The sequence below is a fragment of the Palaemon carinicauda genome, chromosome 4, assembly GCF_036898095.1.
Source record: "Palaemon carinicauda isolate YSFRI2023 chromosome 4, ASM3689809v2, whole genome shotgun sequence".
Lineage (NCBI taxonomy): Eukaryota > Metazoa > Arthropoda > Malacostraca > Decapoda > Palaemonidae > Palaemon > Palaemon carinicauda.
The window spans coordinates 79,656,517-79,670,148 of NC_090728.1; the positions used below are offsets into that span (position 1 = coordinate 79,656,517).

General features: G+C 41.0%; 1 protein-coding gene across 1 annotated transcript in view; it reads right to left on the reverse strand.

The window, feature by feature from the left end:
- LOC137640023 (VWFA and cache domain-containing protein 1) overlaps nt 1–13,632 on the reverse strand; it is a 447,337-nt gene that overhangs the window by 87,809 nt on the left and 345,896 nt on the right. The window contains 1 exon segment of the mRNA XM_068372387.1: nt 378–508. Coding sequence (XP_068228488.1) covers nt 378–508 — 131 coding nt within the window.

The following is a 13,632-nucleotide window of genomic DNA, read 5'->3' on the forward strand; positions in this document are numbered from 1 at the left end:
CTGAGTAGACAAAGAGAATGGTATGTTATCACTTACTGGTAGAATGCTTATCTATCCTGTACTGTATATGTGTATTTACTGAAGAGAAGAAAATTAGAGAAATCTAAAAGAAAATGTCAGCCTTTAGGGATTAAGGTTTATTAAAACAGTTTCTGGAGAAGCAATGTGGCGAGTATAGAAATAAGAAATTTCATTATCAAAATTCTGTTTACTTTATGAATTCCTGAATTCATAATGCTATATAAGTTTTTGGGCTACTGTTGAACATGAAAAAGTTAATTCTACTTACAAAACAGAAAATTATAGGACATGCTGCTTATTAAATCAGACTGCTATACAGAAATAAGAGATATGATAGTAATAGGTTAGAGGCATACCTGATGCGTGATATGTGGAGGAATATCAGTTCCCAAACTAGATGTTGACGATGGTGACAACATAGATGGATGAATAACTAAAAATCCTTTGTTGTCCATCAAAAAACAACGAATATTTCCAGGTTTTGAATCTGAAAAAAAAATTCAATTTAGGCATATTCTTATACAGACTGCTCAGAGTATGTGCCTCACTTTATTTTGTAAATCTTAATATACTAAAAGAAATAGGCAAGTTTCTAGGTACAGTACACCAGCTCCCCCCCCCCCCAAAAAAAAAATAAAGTCTATAAGTAATTTGTATTTTTCCCAGCCATGCAAAACCGAGTCCTTTAATTAGGGCAATTACTTTGGTGCGAGCTGGAATCGGTCTTTGAAAATGGATAACCAGCAGTTATCCAACTGGTAAGGGAGCCTGGCAGAGCCCAGCCCCCTTCATAGTTGATTCTCTATTCAATTTTGCTACTTCAACCCAAGACTTAGAGTGGTGGTTTGAGGAGGGAATTTACATTAAAGAACACAGGTTTGTATGACTAGGAAAAAAAAACCAAATTACTTTTAAAATTTGTTATTTGTTCCTAGGCAATCATACAAACCCTCGTCTGTTAATTAGGGAAACTCATTACTTGGTGGGTTGGAAGCCCCCTTTGAATTAAACTGGAAGACTCTTTAACTTCTCGGAAAGTAATTAATGCTTGGCTGGAGGAGAGTAAAGTGAAACCACCACCAATCCCTATCTGTTTATCATAGGGATGATAAAACTCATAGGACCTGGGGTGCACTAAAAGTACTGTACCAAAATCAAAGAAACCCTTTTTCCTGCAGGAAATGTCCGCTGAATCAAATTATTATTATTATTATTACTAGCTGAGCTACAACCCTAGTTGGAAAAGTAAGATGCTATAAGCCCAAGGGCTCCAACAGGGCAAAATTGCCCAATAAGGAAAGGAAATATATAAACGATATAAGTAGTAATGAAAAATTACGATAAAATATTTTAAAAACATTAACAACTTTAAAACAGACACAGTTAACTCCCCATTAACATGAGTTCTATCAACACAATTTTAAAGTTACACAAGTTCAAATTTATTGAGATATAGTATATTCTGTTAATACAAAATGTCCGCTGTTACGCGAGTTGAATTTCTTGCCTGAGAGAGAGAGAGAGAGAGAGAGAGAGAGAGAGAGAGAGAGAGAGAGAGAATGTATTCACATAATAACTAATAATAGGAGCTTTAAATGAAATGTATGAAAACCATATAAAGTTAATTGTAAATAAATAAAATAAGTTATTACCCATGTACATTCACCACTGTCGGCTGTCGCCTGCCTCTCTCTCTCTCTCTCTCTCTCTCTCTCTCTCTCTCTATTTTTCCTTTTAATATCATGATTATGTATTTACAATGAATTTTATATCAAGTACATTTCAAGTTAAAAACCACACTAAACAAAACTATTGTATGTACGAATGCACAATGCTACGACGTATGCATATCAAACACATTAGCGATTTATTTTTCTTACATGTTGGTAATGGAATAAAAGATAGTAACATTTTTCCTTCTAGTCTAATGATTATTTATTTAAAATAAATATTGTATCAATAGGTACATATTTAAGTTAAAAAGTATGTATGTACGAACGCACAATGCTATAAGTATAAGGGCTCGGGCACACCGAGCGCGACTAGTGGCGAGGTTAGCGGGAAGAGGTTCCCACGGCAAATTGAAACCTAAGGTATCTTATATAGGTGGCCAGATAGGAGGTGCGAAAGCCTCCAACCGCTGCAGCTGCCACCAAGCTATGTTTCATGTTTTAAAAAATCGCGGCGGTTCCGAGCATCTTCACCCAAGATTACACCATTTTTCATCAGTTCCTGAAGGGGTACGTATTCAGTTGTTCGTTTCCAGCCATAAATAATCAACAATTTATTGAGATGGGTTTTGGAGAGCAAAAATAAATTAAGTAAATGGAAGTTATGGCAATCAACTGCCAAGTTATGGTAATAGAATATAGGTAGGCCAACCCTTTTTTGTGCTTTGCAACCTATTTATAATCACCATTTAGATATATATATATATATGTATATATATATATATATATATGTATGTATGTATGTATATATATATATATATATATATATATACATACATATATATATATATATATATACATATATATATATATATATACACATATATATATATATATATATGCATATATATATACATACATATATATATATATATATATATATGTGTGTGTGTGTGTGTGTATCTATAAATTCACACAAAAAATCTAAGTGTAAGTAGAGAAATTTTCAAATGTAAAAAGAATCATATGTACTGTACCTTTAAACAATATATCTTATGCAAATGCTAGTTAATTCTGGAATGAAAGGGACAATGATTTTTTGTGAACTTTATCTTATTTGAAGCAATTATAATACCTGGTAAAAGATTGGGGTTGTCTATAATTCAACGTTTTTTTTTTCAGTATAAATCCAGGAAGGATGTTGCCATCAAAGAATCAAAAGACTTGGGAAATACGCAGATATCCATTAAATCTGTCGTCGTGCAAACGAGACTGGCAACATTAATTCTAAAATTAACTAATTTTCCCTTCTCTGTTTATTAAAATTGTGAATCCAGACTCTTGTATAATCTATTGTTCAGTTTAAAACAAATATTTTCAATCGGAATTAATTTCCTACTCAAACACCATCGTCATGTTTGCGAGGAAGGCTATCTTTGACTGCTAGGAGTGAGGAGGCAAGAGAGGTGTGGCGGTTATAAAATAAATACAAGTAGAATAAGAATGTGTTTTATTGTTTCTGTGACCTTCAAATATATCAATAATGTTTTTGTTCAAGTTTCATAGTGACAAAACCCCAAAATAGACAGACTTTTCCAATGGCCAGGAAGGTAACACCTCCTATTACCATTACTTCTTATGGAGAAATTATGTTCTGTTACCACGACCTCTCCATGAACATAACCTTCGTGTTAATGGGGAGTTAACTGTATCTGATATATAAACTATAAAACGATTTATGTAAGCTTGTTCAACTTGAAAACATTTGCTGCAACTTTGAACTTTTGAAGTTCTACTGATTCAACTTCCCGATTACGAAGATCATTCCACAATTTGGTCACAGCTGCAATAAAACTTCTAAAGTACTGTGTAGCATTGGAGAAGGTCGGACTATTACAATTAACTGCATACCTAGTGTGGAACCTCTACATACGAACTTCGGGACCTAGATCGTATGTTGAAACGATCGTATGTTGGAGCAAATATTTCCATAAGAATACACTGTAATTTGTATAATTCGTTCTACAGCCCAAAAACCTATGATAACTCCTTAATAAATTACTACACATAATTAAAGATAGCAATAATACAACTGCATTATATAATAGAGATTTAAAAAAGAATAATTATAAAGAAATAATAAATAAAAAAGGGGGTTTTTATTGTCACTTTACCATAAAGACAGGTCAACGAAGGTGTAGGCTTTGCTACGCAGGAGGAAACGGACGGTCGGCGAGGAAGTACAGATGGTGACTGCGATAACGTACCGTTACTTACTCTAACTTACACTGCGTGAACGTAAACCTAACTTAGCTTATTTATTTTTTTTAATTTTAATATTTTATATTTTTTTTTTACATTTTCTTTTTTTCTTTTTGATTTTCATCACTTTCACTCAATTCAATCTTAGTTTTCTTTGCTCCACTTTCTTTCTCTTCATCAAGATCACTAGACCGCTTTGTAGATTTTTTAAAGAAACTATCGAGAGAAAGTTGCTTGGTACGGCTTTTCAGAATTTTTCTGAAATGGGTTAAGCAGACATCATCGAATTGCGAAACTACACGGCAAACCTGAAGTTTCTGTGGGTGATACTTATCAATGAAATCAATCACGTGTTGATGATGTGCTAATATCTCTTTTATTGCAGCTGAACTTAAGATGTGCTCTACCTCCTCGATCTCCTCAGACTTGCTCAACTGCGCTTGGAACTCATAATTCTGCATGGCATGCTGCTCCTCGAGTTCCTCGGTAGTGAGCTCTTCATGATGCTCCTCGACGAGTTCGGTGATGTCATCTTCATCAACCTCCAGACCCATGGACTTGCCAAGGGATACAATCTCTTCTACGTCTTCCTCTACGGCAAGCACAGGTTCAGGCTTGGGGCCATAACCTTCAAAATCTCTGAGAAAAACAGCATCAGGCCAAAGCTTCTTCCAGGCTGAATTCAGTGACCGTCGAGTTACTCACTCCCAAGCCTGATCTATGATCTTCGAGCAGTGCACGATATTGAAATGACATTAAAGCACTGCTTAAATAAGTGCTTGGTGTAGAGTTTCTTAAAATTAGAGATGACTTGCTGGTCCATGGGCTGGAGGATAGGTGTGGTGTTCAGTGGAAGATACAGCACTCTGATAAACTTGAACTGGTCGATGATATCATCTTTGAGTCCTGGGGGTGAGCGGGAGCATTATCCAAGCAAAGCAAGCACTTTAAAGGCAAATTCCTCTCCTGAAGGTATTTCTTGACAGCAGGGCCGAAAACTTTGTTTACCCATTCAACAAAGAAGTGCCTAGTAATCCAAGCCTTAGAATTAGCACGCCAGAAAACATGCAGCATGTCCTTATTGACTCTATGTGCCTTAAATGCCCTAGGGTTTTCGGAATGATAAACCAATAACGGCTTGATTTTGCACTCCCCGCTGGCATTGGCACATAGGGCCAGAGTCAACCGATCCTTCATAGGCTTATGTCCAGGCATTTTCTTCTCTTTGGCAGTGATGTTTGTTCAACTAGGCATCTTTATATATATATATATATATATATATATATATATATATATATATATATACACACACACACACACATATATATATATATATATATATATATATATATATATATATATATATATATATATATACGTATATATAAATACATATACAGTATATATATATATATATATATATAATATATATATATCAAAAAATCTATTATTAGGTGAGATAGCCATGTCGTCCTGATGGAAGGTTCCTTTTGGTAGCTTTCTAAGGGATATTTGCGACAGTGATACTCCCAGAGAGTTAACCGAAGGTCTTCAGAATTCTAACTCCTGGCGCGAGTATCCATAATAGAAATATAAGGATATCGCAAAATATCAGGGGACATATTTTTAGATACGACCCAGCAATCTTCACCCCGAACAGATTTAACTCTTTGAGGGGGAAGAGTGGCGAAAGAAGGGGGTATCGATCTAGGTACCCGGTGGACCTCCTATCCGCACGACTACCGGCCGCCATTCCTTTACTTGTTTTTAAGCAGGAATAGCCGCAGATTGAGTAGTTTCGGGCGCGGTCAGCAAAAAGGGTGGGTCTATCAGGACGACATGGCTATCTCACTCAAAAATAGACTCTTCGCTTTGCTCAAAATCCATTTTTTGGGCTCGGCCATGTCGTCCTGATGGAAGCTTACCAGAGAATTAACTTGATAGTACTATATCTGTGGGTTTGTGTAAGTGCCTTCTACTTTGAATGTGGTCCTTATCTGGTCTCTTAGACCTGTATATGACATTACCGTTATCTGTCATTTCCACTTAGCTTGGAACTGGCTTGGGCTTCCTGCCTCCGGCAGGAAAAGTGTCGACATCGACAATAAGGATTCAAGGCTTGATTTTCTGTAGGGACGGAAGATAAGACTTAAAGATTACCTTTCACATACATTGGAAATCTGTACTCTGATTTCAAGTTGGGCCCTTCTAGGGTTTAATTAAAACTCTAATATGCTTTATTCGTCTGTAACTGATAGCAGCAATAAGACGCAAATACGTTTAGTATTTCTACCTTGCAACTAGATTATAAAATGTAGTTACAATAGGGTATGAATCTGGTCAAGCATTGAAAACACATCAGGGTCCATATTTTCTCTTGTCGAAAAAACATGTAATTTCATCAAAATGATGCCACTCAATGGAGATGTGAAACCAAATCTGACGGACTTGTACAGATTTTGGGAATGCAGAACACCGTTACGCAACGTTCACTCGGCACTGGTGTTATTGGTCAGATATGCACCTATATGGAACAGTGTGTTAATCATTGTTGTGATTTGCATTCGAGGGTAAATGTACCCCTGCACCCAATGCATTGGAAAGCCCCAAAGCAGTTCACTGTTCATCGCAGCGCTAGACGGCAGGTTTTATAACACTACTCGCCACCACCACAACATGTTTCATTTCATGTACTTGCTTCATATAGTGTTTGTAAAAGACTCTGGATGATCTCCACCCAGTGTATGAGCGGAGTCTTCCATAGCCCCTGTGTTAGAAGAAGTTCAATGAAGAAACAATTTTCTTTGGATCGTGACCTGCGGGTGTACTGTCAGGATCCGCTCAGCGAATAAGGTAGGTGAACTTGCTCTCAGTTGTCTTAGGGGTAGCTTTGATCCTGAGGTTTTCACCTCTGAAGAGCTGTCCTCCCTTGAAGTCTGAGGTTGTTCGAAGATAGACCTTAAGACACTCTACTGGGCACAGAGAGGTATCTTCCTTCAGTGGGCAGATTCTCCAAGGACTCCACCTCTTGGTGGGTAGCTCATTCTTGGCAAGAAAAGTAGGATCAGGAAAGAGATTCGGTTCTTCTGTCTGGGAACTAAATATGGCCTTCATTTCTAGATAAGGCCACTATTTCACTAATTCTAGCCCCTGAGGCTATGACAAACAGAAAAATAACTTTCTGTGTTAGATTCTTTAGAGTACAATTCTCATTGTTTAGATTCGCAGCATGGTGCAAGACTTGTCCAAAGACCACGTGATGGGTTTTGGAGGGGTTGCTGGCTTGAGTCTGTTAGATCCTCTAGAGTACAATTCTCATTGTTTAGATTCGAAGCATGGTGCAAGACTTTGTCCAAAGACCACATGATAGGCTTTGGAGTGGTTGCTGGCTTGAGTCTAGTGCATGCTTTTAGGATCTTATTAAAGATTTCACCAGAGAGGTCCACTCCAAAGGTGTACAGAAGTGGTTTATCCAGGGCTGACTTACATTAGGTAATCGTAGTGGAAGCCAGGCCTTGTTCGTATAGGAGTATGAAGAAAACTAGACTGAAATCTATCGATATTTCTGTCCGTTCCTTTGATTCCACAAAGGGCACCCATTTCTTCCTTGATGATTCCTATTGTCTCCTAGTCAAACTTGACTTATACTCTTCGATGAAGTCAACTTTATCCTTAGAGATTCTAAACCTTTTGTTCGCCGCTAAGGTGAGAAAATCGTGAGATGTAGGTTGTTGGTTCTCAAGGATGAAGCGCAAGCAGTCAACTTCTGGACCAGATTAGATAATGCTGAGTCCGGCAGAGGGAGCAGCTTCAGTTTCAGTTCTAGAAGTAGAGGGAACCAGTTGCTTTTGGGCCATTTGGGGGCCGCTACTGCTGCTGTCCTTCTGAAGGATCTTAGCTTGTCAAGGACTCTTAGCAGGAGTATGGTTGGTGGAAACAGGTAAATGTGGTTCCACTTGTTCCGTTCGAGGGACGTGATGTCCATCGCCTCTGCTTGAGGGTCCATCTAAGGGGCTACATAACAAGGTAGTTTCTTGTTGTCGCTCATTGTGAAGAAGTCGGTCTGCAGTTCCGGGACTTTTTCCGAGGTGAAGGAGAATGGGTCTGCGTCTAGGGACCCTTCTGTCTTTATGGGCTTTCGCCTGTATAGAGCATCCGCCGTCACGTTGCAGAACCTTTGTTGGTGAACTGCTGATAGGTGCCATCCCTTCTTCCTCGTCAGGTGGAAGGTGGCTAATATCACATGTCCTATGTGAGATGATCTCGAGCCTTGTCTTTCTAGACATTTTACTATCCCTTCGTTGTTCAGGGCCAATCTGATGTGGATTGTTCTGCGAGGGAATAGTTTCTTCAACGTCAGGTAAACTGTCAGAGCTTCCTAAAGGTCGATATGAAAGGTTTTGAACTGGTACGACCAATTCTTTTGCAATTTTCTCTCGTGAGAATGGCCACCTTATCCTTTCGAGGAGGAGAGTACCTACACTGATGATTGTGGTAGTTGCAGGGTAATTGCTCGCGCTAGGCTCTTGGCTGTTGACCACGGCCTTAACAGCGTGCACAATAGGGTCCAGGCCAGCCTTGGTTGATCTCTTCAAGCTTTTGATGCGTATCTTCTCCAGACTCTTGACACATCTTTTAGACGTGCATTTAGCACTGCGTCTGTCACTGCCGCAAACTGGAGAGAGTGCGATACTCTTTCTTGTTGGAGTTCTGAAATCGTCTTGTGACGGATTAGTCTCCAGACAGATCCCTTTATCTCTCTTCCCTTCTTGAATAGAATGGAGAGATGGTGTGACTTTAAATCCCATTGGATTCCTAGCCATTGGAACTTCTGAGCTGGAGGAAGGCGAGACTTCTTGCGATTGATGTTGAAGCCCAGGTGTTCCAGAGACTGGATTACCTTGTTGGCTGCCTGCAGAAAAGTAGTCTTGGTTACTGCCCATACTGGTCAATCGTCTAAATATGCTAGCAATTGAACTCCTTCGGAGTTTAGCTGCTAGATGACTGTGTCTTGCCGCTTTGTGAACATCCTTACGCTATATTCAGTACGAAGGATATTGCTCTGAAGAATCACTTCTTTTGTAGTATGAATCCTAGGTAGGAGGAGAAAGGGCAGCTCAAATAGAAGATGCCAGTGAGCATCTGTTGGGTCTATTGAGGCTGTGTTTGCTCCTTTTGGTAGAAGGGTCCTTATGCGTTGCCAAGTAAGCATTCGGAACTTGTTATTCTCAATGAACTTGTTGAGTGAAGACAAGTTTAGAATGACTGAGTTTGTCTGAGTCTTTCTTGGGAACATAAAACAGCCTTCCCTTGAATTTGATGGACTTTGCTTTCCTTTTTACCTTCTTGTTCAAGAGTTCTGAGGTATATTCTTCTCACGAAGGGTGGAGTGTTGGAAGAATTTTGGAAAACGGGGTGGAAATCTGTTCCATTTCCACTCGAATTCATTCATTAATAGGCTGTGGGCCTAGGGATCGAAGGTTCCGCGATCCTGACAGTGATACGGTCTGTCTCCTACCTGGGACCCCTGTTTGGGTGTGGGGTCCTGTGGATTTGTTTTCGTGACCACGTCCTACTCGGCCCCGGGAGGAGTTATCTCCGGGTGATCTTCTCTTAGGCCCATTTCCTTTCTGATTTAAAGTGAAAGGAAGTCGATTGCCTCACAACGTTGGGGTTAAAGATTGGCGACTGAGCCACCAGTTGTTAAGGGACCATCTGGAAAGTGGTCTGAGGCTTCGTGGTCGTAGTCACGGCAGAAAGTTGTGCAGATCTGCATGGTCTCCTTGCATTTTCAATTTTAGGCTGGGGACCTCCGTCTGAGGAAGATTTCCTCTTTGAACTCATGCCCCACTTTTGGAGAAGGTTCCCGCTCTCTGTGGTTGCTCTGGCTATGATCTCTTGGACCCGTTCCTGTGGGAAAAAGGTCTTTACCCCATATATTCAAGGTAATCAGTTTCCTTGGTTCGTGTCCTATGGTTGCTGAGGTCAAAACGGAGTCTCTGCAGGCTCTCCTCGCTCTGAGGAAACCATATAAGTCTTTCACAAGGGTACCCATGTGGGACTTAGCCTGGAAAATGATCCTTTCTGGGGCATTCTGAAGACCTGCACTCATTTCCAGGCAGTTCTGTTGAGAAAAGGAGACCGCTAGCCTCTCTTTCGTCTCCTGTTCCCTCCTCAGAAGATGGTCTAGCAACTTTGGAAGGTTCTCATTGAACTGCTGGCCTGCTATCTCTGGATCCAACTTAGAGACGGAGAAGGTTAGACGAACATCCTTCCTCTAGGGTTGGGCAAGGATTGCCCTTGTCGACTGCCTTGACGGCGAAGTCTAGTGCTTTCTCCGAACAGGGGAAAGAGATGGAGGAAGGAGCAAGAAATGTGGGATGTCTCTTGTTTAGTGCTGACACTTTGGAGTTGGTGTACCCGGCTCCTTTCAAGTTTTTCAGGATGATGGCTTGCGCCTTGTCATGTTCGAGGACAATGACCTCTTTGGGTACCGTTTCCTCACGGGTTGCATGTTCATCAAGCAGTCTCATGTAGCATTCTGGGTAAATTGAAAAGTTAGTCCAGAATTCAAGATCTTCAATCAGTTTGGTCCCCAACTTCTCTGAGACGAATAGTTTCCCATTCATCACGGGCATGTGCTCCGTATACCTCCATGGGTTGGTTTCGGAGCTGTGAGAGAAATATAGCATCTTAAAGAGCTTCTTAGTAGAGCTCTTGGTAGGTCCTGGGCGGTCCGTCCTCTCTTGCAATAGTATCTGTTGCAGTCTGAGTGATTTTCTCATCGTCTCTAGTATCTTTTGGAACAACTCCATTATCCGTTGAATCAAAGTGAGGATCTCTTCGTTCATGACAGCCTATGCCGGTGGTAATGGAGTTGGGATTGAAGAGGTTGACGGCATAGGTTGGTATGCCGTCCCGGCAAACTGAGGGTCTTCAATTGCCGTTGAAACGGACCCTTCTTCCTGCGCTTGGATGTTCCACATCTTCTTCCGGACCTACTAGTAGTAGGGCCTTCTCAGTGTCAATGAAAACTTCTGACGTCCTTTCTTGAAGGATGTCCATGCCTTCTAGTGCCTTGTCTATGTCCATGTCGATCTTCATTTGTATGAGGGGAGACTGGACCCGTTCCTGGGGCACCACCGCATTAGGTAAAGCCTTGGGGAACAGTAGGTACTTTAGGGAGTCGTCGGGTAAGTACGGTTCCTTGAAATTTCTTTTGGAATCTACTTACCCATTAGCGAAGGGTAAGTAGGGTCAAACAGGTGGGGCAACCCTTCGGGTCCCAATACTTGAGGACTCCCGACACGATGCTGCAGGGGGCATGAGTCTTGCACTTCGTGTAGCTGCAAGAGTCTTTGTCTTTGTGGTTGCAGGCTAAAGCTGCGCACTTCTACATTGGCTCCTCCTATAAAGGAAAAGGGGCTCAATGAGTATATAGTTTTTTATATCATTGATATAAAAGCATACAATTTTATGAACAATAGTATTTACTATTGTTTATGGTAGCTTAGCATAGTAAGCTTTAGAGGAAATATAAAAGACACATATCTACTCTTCCCACCCCAATCAATTACTGAGACCCCCGTCAATAATAATATTTTAAGTTCCTTGTTAGGAAGAATACAGGGTGGAGGAAACTCTAATACTTAGTGTTAGGGTTAGTAGGTGTTAGTATAACTATATCCACCTGTAATATATTAATATTGAGCGGTGATTTATTAGGGTCCTGATGGTCAAAGGATTCATCTGGGTGTTGAGGGATTACTCAATCTCAACCTGATATCGTGGTCCCAACAATAGACTGCGATAGGAAACATAGAATATGTTAGAAATTAAGTGTACTACTGTATATTCTATTGACTGTAGTCCAGGGTTAGGTTAGTACCTGGTGGCACTATCTGATAGAGAGAGAAAAAGTATTAAGGCAGAAGAATTTCTTATTGTTATGGTTTAGCACAACAATTGGAAGTGTAGGAGGACTGTCAGGCCGCCTACTGTCTCCTTGCCAGAATGAAAATTCTAATGGGAGAGATAAGAATCCATCTGATTCTAGCTTCCATCCATCCACAAAAGGCCTGCCGCCAGCTGTACAGCCGGCGGCAATAATTGTGGATGGCAGACCAAGGGAGGCCTGAAGACTTCTCAAAAGTATGTTGGGTTTCCCACTGGCAGCCGTCAGGGCCGGCTCAATCTTTCCCATCGGGACATTCACTTCCGGAGAAGGAAGGACATAAGGGGGAAGGTGACTGAGGCGGCTGCCTAACCGCCGCCGGGAGGGTTTCGGCCGGCAACGCAGTCAACCCGACAAGCTGGGATGACTGTCTGAGTACCAGTGAAAGAATGTTGTGATGGCTAGGCCGACACTAAAGGACTGAGGGGGGAGGGGGAAGAGTCTTATAGTTCACAGGGGAGAGAGGTGGCGGCAGGTATGCCGCCTATCTTCGACCGTGAACTAAGGAAGCATGGCTTCCTTTGTTGATGACGTCGTGGGCGGCAGAGGAACAAAGATTCCCCTGCCGGTGACATCGTCGGCTGCATGACAGAGCACCCTGAATTACTATCTAACCCCAAAGCCAGAGTACTCGGAGGTGATGGGGAGAGCCGGCGGTTGCGCCTGTAATGGCGGCAGCTCAGGGAGAATATAAATTGAACCTTATCCATAAATTCTAGGGGATGTATGTCCCCATCCGAATTAAAAAGGAACGATAGGGCGAGGTTAAACATGGGGAATTACTTTACTAACATATACATATACGAGTTAGGCTAGCCTAACTTCGGTAGGAACCACGGCCATGGTTGTTACCGCCACGGCCCCCACCGTATAGGAAAAGTAAAGTATCATATTAGGAAGAGGAATAATAATCTATTTGTATGCACAAACTTCACTTGTATAATTTGCCTAACTAGCTAATATTATAGATAAATACCGGGAAAGTCGCCCTACTAGCTAAATAAATTGCAATAATAATGGTGATAGTGGTCGTAAAAATGGCCGCCTCCGGTCATGGCAATGCTCAACCCAACACACTTAAATTATTGGAATAAAACTGAGACTGGAGCCAAAATTTATACATAGGAAAGAATTAATACTCAACTTTCCAAAGAATGAAGATGCTGGAGATTGCAAGATTAATATTCTGATACCTTGCAATAACACCGGGATAACATTGGGAGAACACTTAGTCAATCAGCTACAAGTAAAGGAATGGCGGCCGGTAGTAGTGCGGATAGGAGGTCCACCGGGTACCTAGATCGGCACCCTCTTCTTCCGCCACTCTTCCATCTATTCGGGGTGAATATTGCCATGTGTCGTATCTAAAAATATGTCCCCTGATATTATGCGATATCCTTAAATTTCCATAATGGATAATCGCGCCAGGAGTTAGAATTCTGGAGACCTTCTCTGGGAGTATCACTGTAGCAAATATCCCTTTGAAAGGTACCAAAAGGAACCTTCCATCAGGACGACATGGCCGAGCTCAAAAATACATACATACAGTACGCGCGGAAAATGAAGCTGGTTTTGTAAAACCAGCCTTCATTTTAGCGCTTTTTAACAGTACCCTCTAAATCCGTTCCGGGTGAGAGATAAGTTGAGCTGGCGCTAGGAAGTATCGTACTAGATGGCAACCGCCTTTGGAAACTGTAGTCAACCCTTCAGTTACTCTCAGGCAGT